Genomic DNA, 13,120 nt, shown 5'->3' with positions numbered 1-13,120 from the left:
TCCTCTAAGGTGACTGAAAAAAGATGAAGCTAGAGAAAGCAATGATTGAGCAGTTTTTTAAGGGTCTCAGTGATGTCAATAGCACCTTGGCCATTTACCCACAGAGTATAATGTTCACAAATAGAAGGGTCTGTTGACGAAAGGGAGTTCAAAAGCAAAATAAAACAATGACAGAGCGTAAACGCAATTTCTGTGCAAAATGGGAATTTCTGCAGCACTGCTTCAAGCAATAGAGAAAAGAAAAACAGTACAGCTGGAGTCATTTTTTGGCAGGATTTTTAGTAATGATCACATTAAAAAAATATCTATAAAATGCATTTGATACAAAACAGTTCATAAAAAGGAGACTTCCAAACCAGTTCATTGTACACAAAGCCACACAGTTGTAGTGCTCCACTACAGATACAATGGAGTGACACCCTCCTTCCCCTATCATATCAACGGTGTTAAAGTGCAATATATGCAGAAATACACAGTGCTGAATAAGGGGCTCCGTCTTCAGTCTGAAGGACACCCCCATGCATCAAAACACTAGAGAAAGCGTGAGATTTACAAGGAATAAACCTTTGCCTCCCATCTCGTCTCTTTAGCCTTCAAATTCATGCACAGTACCACAACACTAGCCGTGTGGATTCCAAGAACTTTTATAGTCCCTTTTTACCAGACAGTAGTTCGTACCCCACACTGATCAGGTTGTCCCCACCACCATTGAAACAGCCCATCTTCATCCCCATTACAGGTACTGTAGGACTTTTCCCATTCTCATGACCCCAAATGTCTAATACATGATGACAATGGTCATACACATTAATGGTCTCAAAATAACTAGTAGTCAACACTACTATGAAAAGGTGCAGAAAGACAGAAGGGGTAAGAGATGGCCCGAGCTCAAAATGTAATGTAGGTTGTCTTGCGAAGAAGGCATCAATTAAAAAACAAAAACCTTCAAAAGATCAAGATAGTAGGTAAAATCTACTTGTTCGTTACAGTTCCAGGCACCAGTCTATGAGAAGGCACTGCCCCCACAGATGACTGTATGGTGTGCAGGACTGCCAGCAGGCCAGCATAAAACAATGGAAGCTCGGCAAGGAAAATCCAACAATACACTCTGGTACATGTTTCTTAGTGTCGGGCGGGACTGGTGAGGTGCACTCGTCAGTAGGTGGACGGCTATGCAGTGTTGCAGAGAATGTTTTTCTCCTTCCCATAACCAGACAACGGGGTTGGAAAACATCCACGAGGTTTGACACGAAAAGTAGTCGTAAGATTCCTTCATTTGTGATTCTCACTGGTAACGGTTCGTACAGGGATGTCTTGCACTGGTTGCGAGGGAGCTGCTCGGAAAGGAAAGAGATAGAAAGAAACAAAAGATGAAGTTTGTAGAAGACTAGTAACTTAGGTGACGATGCAGAGGGTTTTGCATGCAAACGTTTATACAGCTAGTGCAGTGTAACACTATAGCGATATATTGTTTGACTGTTACAGTTAGGCAATTGCTCATTAAATGGTCTGGGAGTTTCATTAATGTAAATTTCTCGGAGGATGGCTGGAAAGAGTGAATTCGGCACCTTGAAAATATTTTCCCTTCCACTGTGTTTTTCTTGCACTAACTACTGAGTACACTAACTCCCAACTGGGGTTGTGCATTAGTACCTAGGTTCTGTCAGTAGACACTTTTAAGTTTCTGGTTCAGAGGCTTATAAACATGTGAAAGTACTCTCAACTAGGGACACACTATACTAGGAGCAATCAATACTTGCTGCATGAAATCTGTGAAGAATACACCACCTATGGGAGTTTTAAAGAATCAGTATTTATTACAAACGTAACCTACGAATTTAATGAGCTTTGGAGACAGTGCCCAGGCCGAGGCAACCGCTTAAGCATTACTGCCGTACATCGAAGTTGCATGCCTCAGGAAGACTGGAGATTGCAGTGTGATATACAACATCTAACCCTTTTCCAAGTCTATGAAGGAGGTAGAAATACCTTAATTGACTTTGAAATAACAAAGAATCAAGATCTCCCAGCCCTTGTGCAGCTGGGGGAGCTCAGAATGCTAGTGCTCGAATTCACCAGAGAAAAAAAGTGTTTGCTAGGGAAAATCCCTTAGATATTTTTCGGTCACTGCAGCATTAACACTAACATCTAAAGAGAAGTCTAATATGCTCCCTGTGGCATATTTCTGGGTACTAATAGAAACTGTGGTTCCCAAAAGAACAATATCTAAACTTAACAATGTCCTCCTTCCTCCTAATTGGTAAAAAAAGATAGATGACAGACAACTGCTCCTGCATTTCGGACACAAAATCTGAGATTCTTCGTATCTGCCCTGAAAAAGCAGCGAGTCTTGCTTCCATCTGGTCTCTCTCGCTCTGGCGCTTCCCTCAAACCCTCGCTAACCTAGCCAGGAATCTGAGAGTTGCCTTCGACAATTACCTATCCTTGCACTCCCAAGTTACCACTGTAACAAAAAATGCATTTTTTTCATCTCTGGCACAGGAGATAAATACTTTCTTTACTTAAGGCTCACAACTAAATTGCCCTTATCACAAGGAGTAGTCTTATCATGCCTGGAGTACTGCAATAGCAAATATAGGAACTCTCCAGTCAGATCACTATGCAAGCTACAAAGAGCAAAAAGCTTTGCAGCATTGCTAATTTACGGATTCAACGATTCAGACCACATCATAGCAATCTTATCAATTTACTGGCTGCCCAGCAAGCAAAGAATTGACATTAAAACCATGCGACTGGTGTACAAATCCTTACGCAGCATAGCCCTGGGAAACATGTGCAAAATTATTTGTAAATGTTGCCTTCCACAGATGTCTATGGTCTGCCTTCCACAGATGTCTATCCCTATGTCGTGTGAGGGCTGTTTAAAAATGTTAAAATAATATATATATATATATATATGGTTCTGATAGCTTCTAAGTAACATTGTTCACAGCACTGAAAAGTTAGCAACGACTATTTAAACCTTAGAATATTCCTGACATCAAAGATGGTCTCTAGGGCTGAAAACGGTTTTATTTTATTTAGGTTCCTCATACAACATAATGAAAACCCTGTGCACAAGGAGGGAGAGAGGTTGTTGACCACATGGTGCAGTGAAACACAGTGCATGCATTTAATCAAAGTGGGCAGAATAATTTTGTAAGGTAATATAATATTTTATATACAAAGAAATCTAGGCTAAAGACACAAATGGGTGCCATGAGTGGGGTAAAACAATGTACTAAGAGCTCAACATGTGATTTATAACAACTAATGGAGAATGGAAAAAGGTGAACATACAATAACTGAACACCCGTGTTTGTCTCTGATGAAAGCTAATCACATAGTATGAAAACTAATCCAGTAATGTTGTTTAGAGTCTGGAGAGTGATGCAAAGTATGGTTTAGTCGATTAAAATAGCATAATAATTATAATCTACATATTCTACTGCTAATAGGGCATCTGCACTTTATTAATTGACTTTAATTATTGTAGATTTTTCTCTTTGAGCTTTCTACTAGCGATTTTGCACAATATTCTATGTGGTGTCATTCGTAAAATAAGTATGATGCTACCTGTTTATTTACTTGTACCTTGCACAGTCACCAGGAACATAGAAGCCGAGACTTCTCCTTAGATTTTTATAGAATCCTGATTGGTTATTTGCATGATCAAAACATTTTTTTAGTAACTAAATAGATTTTAGCACACGTTTTAGTATTTTAACAACGTATATTGTGTTTTTATTTGGCACCTTACTAGTAGTCTTGCACATTTATTTATTTATTTTAATGTTTTATAGAGCGCAAACTTGACTGGTGAGGGTATCAGAGCGCTTTACATGGTTACACGGTAAACAAAACAAAACAGTCTCAAGTACAGAATTGAATAAGTTACTTACCTTCGGTAACGATATATCTGTAAGAAAAAGTAGTTAGTATTAGATTCCTTACCTAAGAATATCCCCAGGCTTCAGACTGGATCCGGAAATTTTTGCGTAGCAGTACCCTTGCGCGTCGGTAGGCGTCGTCTGCGGCTCCGCGTCCGTCGTCGGCGCCGTGATGACGTCTGAGTACTTAGACGCCGCCTCCGCATGCCGACGTCAGTTCTTAGACACAGCTTTTCCGCGCCAGAAACGCAAAGCCATGTTAAAAACCAACACTGGTGCCATTGAAACTAGGGCCCTGAAAGGGGATGACCTTAATCCTAGATATCGGTTCGCAGAACGGGAAGGATGGGTGGGGCGGTAAGGAATCTAATACTAACTACTGTTTCTTACAGATATATTGTTACCGAAGGTAAGTAACTTGTTCATCTGAAAGAAACAGGTTAGTATTAGATTCCTTACCTTAGAATAGATACCCCAGCAATACCAACCCCGGTGGTGGGTCTGCGAACCAATAATCACACCAGAAAGTCCTGGAGGATGGAACGGCCAAAGAAGCCATCCCTCCGGACTTTGCTGTCCAGGCAGTAGTGTCTTGCAAACGTGTGCAGGGATGCCCACGTAGCTGCCTGACAGATGTCCTGCAAGGGGACTCCCCGGCCCAGGGCAGTGGTAGCCGCCGAGGCCCGATTGGAATGGGTCCTCAGCCCAACAGGAGGCTCCTGCTTCGCCAAGGAGTAACAAGCCTTGATACACAAGACGACCCACCGAGAGATGGTCAGCTTGTGCACCGCCCGTCCCTTCTTAGCGCCCACGTAACCAACAAAGAGTTGGCCATCCACCTGGAGCTGGCGAGTGCGATCCAGATAAAACGAGAGCGCACGTTTTGGGTCCAGACAGTGGAGCCGCTCTTCCTCCTTTGAGGGATGCGGAGGCGGAAAGAAGGTGGGCAAGGTGATAGACTGCCCGATGTGGCAGGCCGTGACTACCTTGGGCAGGAAAGAGGGTCTAGTCCGCAACATAACCTTGTCAGGATGGACAGAAAGGAAAGGAGGTTTGGATGAAAGAGCCTGGAGCGCACTCACTCTCCTGGCAGATGTGATGGCAACCAGGAAAACAGTCTTCAGAGTAAGGCGGCGGAGAGGACAGTTGTGAAGTGACTCAAAGGGAGCGCACATCAGATAGGTAAGAACCAGGTTCAAGTCCAACTGAGGCATCACAAATGGAACAGGTGGAAACGTGTGTGTGATGCCTTTCAGAAAACGAGTTACAATAGGGGACTTGAACAAAGATGGTTGATCAGGCAGCCTTAGAAAGGCTGAAAGGACAGAAAGGTAGCCCTTGATTGTGCCCAGAGCAGAGCCCTGGTGGGCAAGAGAAAGAAGGAAGAGAAGAACCCCAGAAAGAGGGGCAGAGAGAGGATCCACAGCCTTTGCTGTGCACCATGCCACAAATCTGTGCCACCTGCAGGCGTATACCGACTTTGTGGAGGGACGCCTGGCTGCCAGAATGACATTACAGACTTCAGGAGGCAAGTCAAATGGCCTCAACTGTCGCCGCTCTATCTCCAAGCATGGAGGTGGAGCCTGGACAGGTTTGGGTGGAGGACCGTCCCCTGCTGCTGCAACAGAAGGTCCTCCTGAAGAGGCAGACTAACCGGGGATCGACTGACACATGGAGTAGCTCGGGATACCAGTATCTATGTGCCCAGTCCGGAGCCACAAGGATGACTTGGCCCGGTCGTGTTTGATCTTCAGCACTTTGGGCAGAAGTGGTATAGGCGGAAAGGCGTACAACAGACCGCAACTCCACTTGCGACAAAAAGCGTCTCCGAGCGAGTGCCGCCTTGGAAATTTCAACGCGCAGAACTGATGACATTTCGCGTTCTCTTCGGTGACGAATAGATCTAACCAAGGCTCTCCCCACTGCAGAAAGAGACATTGCGCCACGTCCGAGTTCAGACGCCATTCGTGATCCATCATGCACCGGCGGCTGAGTTCGTCCGCCCTGGCGTTCAGAGAACCTGCCAGGTGTTGAACCACCAGGGTCACGCCCTGATGTTACAGCCACAGCCAGAGGCGTCAAGCCTCCTGGCAGAGGGTCCACGACCCCACCCCGCCCGGTTGGTTGCAGTACAACATGGTGGTGATGTTGTCCGTGAACACCTGCACTACACTCCCCCGGACAGAGGGGAGGAATGCCTTCAGTGCTAGACTAATTGCCCGCAGCTCCAAAAGGTCGATATGGAGACGGGACTCCGCCGGAGACCAGAGGTCTCTGATCTCCACCTCTCCCATGTGGCCTCCCTAGCCCTGGAGGGACGCGTCTGTAAATGTAAATGTACATGTATTTATATAGCGCAAATCACCAACCGAGGTCGGTATCTAAGCGCTTGCTTAGGGAACCCGTCCTGGTATTCCCCTGTAAGATAACCCCGGCAGGGTATCCACAAGGTGAAAGCCAGGCATCCCGCTGCGAGGGGCCGCTGTGGAGATTAAGCAAGCTATTGCCCAGAGTCGCAGAGTGTGAACCCGTGAGTCGAGTAGGCACCGGAGCGAGAATTATCGAGTCCGTGGAATTTTTTAGCCCAAGACCCGCCGAGGCGGGGAATTGAACCCTGGTCCAGGGCCGATCTCAGCTTCCGGGTCTGCCGCCTCTAACCCCTGAGCCACACTTCTCCACATGTCACAACTACGTGCTCCGGTTGGGGAAGGGAGAGGGATCTGCCACTGACCCAATCGCGGTCAGTGAACCACCACTGCAGCTGTCTCGCAGTGCCCTCCGAGATCACGACATGGTCGGACAGGTTGCCCTGATGCTGGACCCACTGAAACTTCAGGTCCCACTGCAGAGCCCGCATCCGCCATCGTGCGTGATGCACCAGAAGGAGGCAGGACGCCATCGACCCCAGAAGCCGCAGCGTCAACATGACCGGGATTCGGGATAAAGGCTGAAAGATCAGAATCAGAGCCTGAATATCCCGAACCCGCTGTTCGGATGGATAAACCCGAAGCTGCGGCGAGTCGAGAACCGCTCCGATGAAAAGAAGCTTCTGGGAGGGGCACAGGTGTGACTTCGGCACATTGATGGAGAACCCCAGCTGGTGCAGGAGGTCTGCCGTCGTCTGGAGGTGGCTGACGACCGTCTGGGGTGAGCCCGCCTTCAACAACCAGTCGTCGAGGTAGGGGAAGACTGAAACCCCTAACCTGTGCAGATGAGCTGCGACTACCGCCATCACCTTCGTGAACACCCGTGGGGCGCTGGTAAGGCCGAAGGGGAACACGGTAAACAAAGTGCTCATGGCCTACCGTGAACCGCAGGTAGCGCTGGTGGGCCGGCAGGACGGGGATGTGGAAATAAGCGTCCTGCAAGTTCAACGCTACCATCCAGTCTCCTGGATCCAGGGCAGCTAAGACCTGAGCCAGTGTCAGCATTTTTAACTTCTCCTTCCGGAGGAAGCCGTTGACTTTCCGTAGATCCAAGATAGGGCGTAGGCCCCCTTTGCCCTTCTTGGGTACCAGAAAGTAGTGGGAGTAGCAACCACACCCTACTTCTGGCCCAGGAACGTGCTCGATGGCCCGTTTGGCAAAGAGGGCCGTACATTCCTCCAGCAGAAGTCGCAAGTGATCCCCCGACACGCGGTGGTATTGCGGTGGCATGGCTGGAGGGGTCGCCTCGAAGGGGAGGGAGTAGCTCCATCGGACGATTTGCAGCACCCACCTGTTCGATGTGACAGTGTGCCAGTGGAGGAGGTGATGGCGAACCCTGCCCCCTACTGGCGTCACATGGGCCTGAAAGCACGAACTAGGAGGGGTTTGAGGCGGATGCTGCAGGGGTAGGTGTGGACTGGCCTCGCCGTTGTCCCCGACCGCCGCCACGGCGGTTTCCACGGCCGTCACTGAGTTGGACATTAGTCTGCGGTGCGTGGTTGGCAGCACGTGTGGGGGGCCCCTTCCTTGGCTAAGAAAGGAGTGAAAGGCACCCGTTTGCTGGCCCGGGGCCGAGAGGCCCAAGGACTTGGCCCTAGCCCTGGAGTCCTTAAAGCGCTCAAGCACATGGTCTGCCTTGTCGCCAAAAAGGCGACGGCCATCAAACGGCATGTCCATGAGAGTATTCTGGACATCGGCCGAAAAGTTGGCGGACCTCAACCAGGCGTGGTGACGAATAGCCACCGTCGTTGACATCGCTCTGCCCAGGGAGTCGGTGGTATCCAGCCCTCAGCGGATGGAAAAGCGTGCTGCATCTCGACCCTCTGCAAGGGCTTGGGTGAGTTTAGCCTTTACCCCCGCCGGGCATTGTGGCAGCACGTCCGCGACCGTGTGCCACAGAGAGTGGGTGTAGCGGCCCAAGAGGCATGCGGTGTTGGTAGACCGCAGTCCCAAACTCAGGGAGGAGAATACCTTCTTGCCGTATTGCTCATAACTCTTGGATTCCCGATTGGGTGGAGCCGATGGGAATGCGGTCTGGGAGTTGGAGGCCTGGATGACCAGGCTCTCGGGTGTGGGATGGGTGGACAGGAAACAAGGGTCGCCCGGGGCCGGGCGGTGGCGTATGGCCATGTTCCTATCTACAGGCGGACCTGTAGCGGGCCTGGACCAAGTGCCCAAAAGAACATCAGTCAAGGCCTCATTAAACGGCAGCAGAGGCTCGGCCGAGCTTGACTGCGGTTTAAGGACCTCAGTGAGGAGATTAGTCCTCACGGCCGTGACGGGGAGCTCAAAGCCCAAGGCACTGGCCGCACGCGTGACACCACACTGTAGGTTGCCCCCTCCTCTGTAGCCACGGTAGGGGGTGAGACAAAACCAGTGTCTGGCGAAGTGTCCAGACCACTGGCATCCCCAAGTTCACCTGTCCAGTCCTGCTGGGACTGACACTCACGTGTCAGAGGGTCCTCAGACCCCTCACAATACTCTTCATCACCCATGTCCTGAAAATCAGGGTTGTCAAAGGATGGGGCCGGTTTATTGAAGTAAAACTGTCCAAGCGGCGCAGAAAGCGGCGCCCAGCGGCGCCATTCCGACGCCGGATCGAGGGAGGCATCAGGGACGGCGTCGCCCGAAGGCAGCGCCGGAGGTGACACCCTAGGGACTGGCGCCGGTGAGGTCGTTAGGTCAATCGGCGACGACCCGGATCCGAAAGCGGATCCAGCGGGGCCCTAAGGCGCCGGTGGCGTCGGGCCGAAGCACCCGACCCGCTAGTGCCCCCAGATGGGTCCGCTGGGCCCGAAGGCGCCGCGGAGCCCGTCGGAGAGAGGGACCTCATGGCCATGAGGAAGCACTCTATCTCTTCCGGCGTCGCTTGCTGCCCAGGGACCGGAGGGTATGGGGCAGGTCGCGACGCCCGAGACTCCGACGGAGCCGCGTGGGCGGTGTCACCCGAACCCCTGGCTGCGTCGTGCGAGCGACGACGTCTCTTCGACTTCTTGTGCTTACCTGACGACTTTGAGCCTGAAGAGTGATGGTGACTCCCGGAGCTATGATGGCTCCGACCCAGCGACCGGTCCCTCGACCTCCGTCCGGACCGGGACCTCTCGCGGCGCGGGGCCGACTGCTGGAGCTCGAGCCGCTTGCGGGACCGCTCCCGCCTAGCTTTCGAAGTCAGGGCTCAGCAGTCGGAGCAGGCCTTGTCTTCGTGGTCGACGCCAAGACAGTGAAGGCACCGGCGGTGAGGGTCGGTTACCGACATCAGTCGGTCGCAGTCCTCCAGGGGTTTAAAACCTGGCATCCCTACCGGCACCGTTCAGAGTCGAAGACTCGAAAGTGATCAAAAGGACCGTAAAAAGTTTAGTCAAAAAGTGACTAAGGTACCACTTTTTCCGGATCTGCGCTGCTGGCACGGAAAAAAGAAGAACTGACGTCAGCGCGCGGAGGCAGCGTCTACGTACTCCGACGACGTCATCACGGCGCCCACGACGGACGTGGAGCCGCAGACGACGCCCACCGACGCGCAAGGGTACTGCTACGCAAAAATTTCCGGATCCAGTCTGACGCCTGGGGATGTTCTACGGTAAGGAATCTAATACCAACCTGTTTCTTTCAGATATACAAAGTTTGGGGCGGGGTAGGGTTGCTGAGGAGCATAGAGATAAGGGGACACAAATAAATGGTTAAGGTTCTAATAGTATCAGTAAAAACATTTACTTGTAGGGGTGGGTTGGTGATCTGAGGAAGAAGCAATAGTTTTGGATTTCTCAGGCACACTTTGGTAGATGCGAGCAGGCAATTAAAAGGAAAGTGTTGGCTTCCTTCTTGAAACGTGATAGAGAAGGAATTTTTCGGATGTCAGGTGGGAGAGAGTTCCAAATTCTTGGTGCTGCTCCGGAGAATGCCCTATTGTAGGTGCTTTTTTTCTGAAAGTGGGCAGGTTGGAGCAGGAGGTTTCTAGCGGACCAGGAGTTCCCGCTTCTCCCAGATATCACAAGTTTCTGTGCCAGATAGGCAGGGGAGTTTGTATATAGGGCCTTGTGTGTGATGCATGCCAGTTTCAGAAGTATTCCGGCCTCCATAGGGAGACAGTTTAGTGCTTTCATATGTGGAGAGATGCGGTCAAATTTCCTAGTGCCTGCGAGTAGTCTTGCGGCCGCGAGGAGGCAGGCTTTTAAAGGAGCCAAGGAGATCTTGGGGTAATCCTGTGAGGGTGGAACATCCATATTCCAGTCTCGAGATGACTAGTGGCATATAAAACTAGGGGCTTTTTGATTAGGCATCAGACCGCCATTTATGTGGGTTTATAGCTTGAATTTATTTATGTCGTGCTTAACATACTGCCTTCTAGACTCTTCGTATATTCACATTTAGACCTTTACTTACAATTGATGTATAATTTTGCGACTTACCTTCTGCCACACAATCCTGGTTAATTATGTCTTATGAGCCAACCTTATCTTCCAAAATATGCCCGCTATCAAAGTCAGATTTCAGGCATTGTAGATCACGTTCATTGTGTGTATTTGCCAACTAGAAGTGTTAATATTGTTGTTTCAGCTTAGTCTTTCTCACCCGTTTTCTGTTTCCATTTCTGCATAACACTTATTCCGCATCGAAACTGTGATGTTTACGTCATGTAGACTGATCTCGCTACATGTGTGATACATTATTTTAGACTACATTAACGGGCTTTTAAATTTTATGAGTTTTGTTTTCATATATACACATTGCGCTACTCACCTTCTTAACTCGTGGTTTTGACCTTCTGTCACAATCCACAGACACATGTATGTACGTTTTTTTCTATGCTAGACTTGTCACACGGTCTATGTACTTTCGCACGTAGGGTCTCCACATTTACATTGGTGTTTCTGATTTGCGCACTGCATTCACCAAATACTTCTCTTGCCATTTATTTTCTGTTGTTTAGTTTTGTTTCATTCATGTCCTTCCCAGCCCTGAAGAGTCACATCTTGACATGGTGTGACGAAACACGTGTCGGCTGATTTGTTTTTCTGTTGTACTGATCGAGTTGAAATATATTACATCTCACATGAAACCATTGATGTCGACCGCCGTCCTTTCTGATATGAACAGTGGTTCTATACATTTGATTTGACAAGTTAAACCCTTAATATACTGTATACGTGTGCACAGGACTTTGAGCAATTTCGAGATGACTAGTGCTTGGACTGCCATTTTTAAGTCAGGAGCATCGATGAAGGGTTTCAGCTTCCACAGGTAGCTCAGGTGGAATCTGGCTGATTTAGCCATTGAGTTAATGTGGTCTCACATGTTCAAGTTACAGTCGAGGAGTATGCCCAAGGATTTCACAATGGTTGGCTGGCAGTTTAAGGCTGTGATGGCTTTGATCCATGTCTGAAACTCCGGGTTGGCTTTTGAAGGGGAGATCAGGAGAAATTCAGTTTTCTTTGCATTGAGTTTCAGTTGATTAGCGGCTAGCCATTGGACAGTTAGTTTCAGGGTCTAGTTCAGGGCAAGGATCTCCTTGAGTGATGCAATATTGATGTATATTTGGGTGTTGTCCGCGTACATGTGGTAGGAGATGTTGGCGGTACGAAGAACTTCAGTGAGTGGCTCGGAGTAAAGATTTAAGGGGGTGGGTGACAGGGTTGAACCTTGGGGGACTCCAACTGTGACCGGGGTGGGAGCTGATAAGTTGCCGTTAATGAGGAATCTCTGAGACCGGTTATGGAGGAAGGACCTAAACCACATCCATCTAATTTCCGTCTTTTAGACAAACAAGGATGGTTAATACCTTTAGATCTGTTTTTAGCTGCCAAGAAAGTGTTTGTTATTTTAGTCTTACGTAGAAATTAGATTTGAAGTTGATATGTACCAATGATTTTAGAAGCAAAACTGTTTTTTAGTAACTTCATGATGTATTATACTCCCAATTGTTTCATATGTAATGTGATAGTATTAGGTTTGCCTGGTTGACAAACTAGCAAAGTAGTAAATTGCAATTAAAAATTAAAATTCTGTAATGGCAAAGGTTTGTGGCCCAGTCAAAAAATGATTGGTACTGTTCAAATCTTAGCAAATGTGATTGTTTTGACCCCAAAATTGTAACAAATGCAGGAGTTATTCTTCAGGTAGAGCGCTGCTTATTTCCTTAGTGATATGAGGCCAATGCAAAATTAAGTAAGAAACCCCACACTCTGATATGATTAAATCAAATGTTTTAACTTTGATGTTCTGTACATTCTACGGTCTCTAAAAACTTTTGAATGCTGCGAACAATTCTGAATAGGAACTAGAGAAACTACTTTTTAAATTACTAACTTTTTTTACCAGTTTTTCTCTTGGACATAGGGTAGACACTTTTATTTAAACTACAGAACACAGTTTCATACACCTTAGAATCTAAACCTCATCGGCTAAAGTGATAATCCACAAAGGTGATATGTAATATGTAATATTTTCCATATATTAAACTCAGGGATTCGGTTTTGTAATGGTCTTGAAATTTAAGAGGCACCAAACATCCCACGGTTGCACAATAACTTAGCAGCACGAACTGCTAGGTTCAAAAGCACGAGTTGCATAAAAGACATATGGCAATTATGAGTTGATATGTATGTAAACAATTTTTTTCTCTGCTCCCAAAAACCCACTTTTGTTCTCCAAGCTGTAGAAGTAAACATGGGGTCGAATGTGGTACAAATACTGAATTGGAAAGACTGCAACGTTACTACTTTACTAAGAGAGTAATGGGAGTTTCGATTCCTTAATGTCGCTGAAATGAGAAGGTGGTGGCAGGAGTGTCTCCTTCAAACAAAATCA

At 48.1% G+C, this 13,120-nt stretch overlaps 1 protein-coding gene across 1 annotated transcript in view; it reads right to left on the bottom strand.

The window, feature by feature from the left end:
* Positions 1-258: 258 nt before the first annotated feature.
* The window catches only part of LOC147749018 (pleckstrin homology domain-containing family A member 3-like), a 157,706-nt gene continuing 144,844 nt past the window's right edge, over positions 259-13,120 (bottom strand). Inside the window, exon 8 of the mRNA XM_086965282.1 lies at positions 259-1,334. Within this exon, the coding sequence (XP_086821408.1) occupies positions 1,273-1,334 (62 nt within the window). The 3' untranslated portion in view covers positions 259-1,272. The remainder of the gene's footprint in view (positions 1,335-13,120) is intronic.

The sequence above is a fragment of the Lissotriton vulgaris genome, chromosome 1_1, assembly GCF_964263255.1.
Source record: "Lissotriton vulgaris chromosome 1_1, aLisVul1.2, whole genome shotgun sequence".
NCBI lineage: Eukaryota > Metazoa > Chordata > Amphibia > Caudata > Salamandridae > Lissotriton > Lissotriton vulgaris.
The sequence above is the reverse complement of the archived record's forward strand: the minus strand, read 5'-3'. Positions and strand labels throughout refer to the sequence as shown.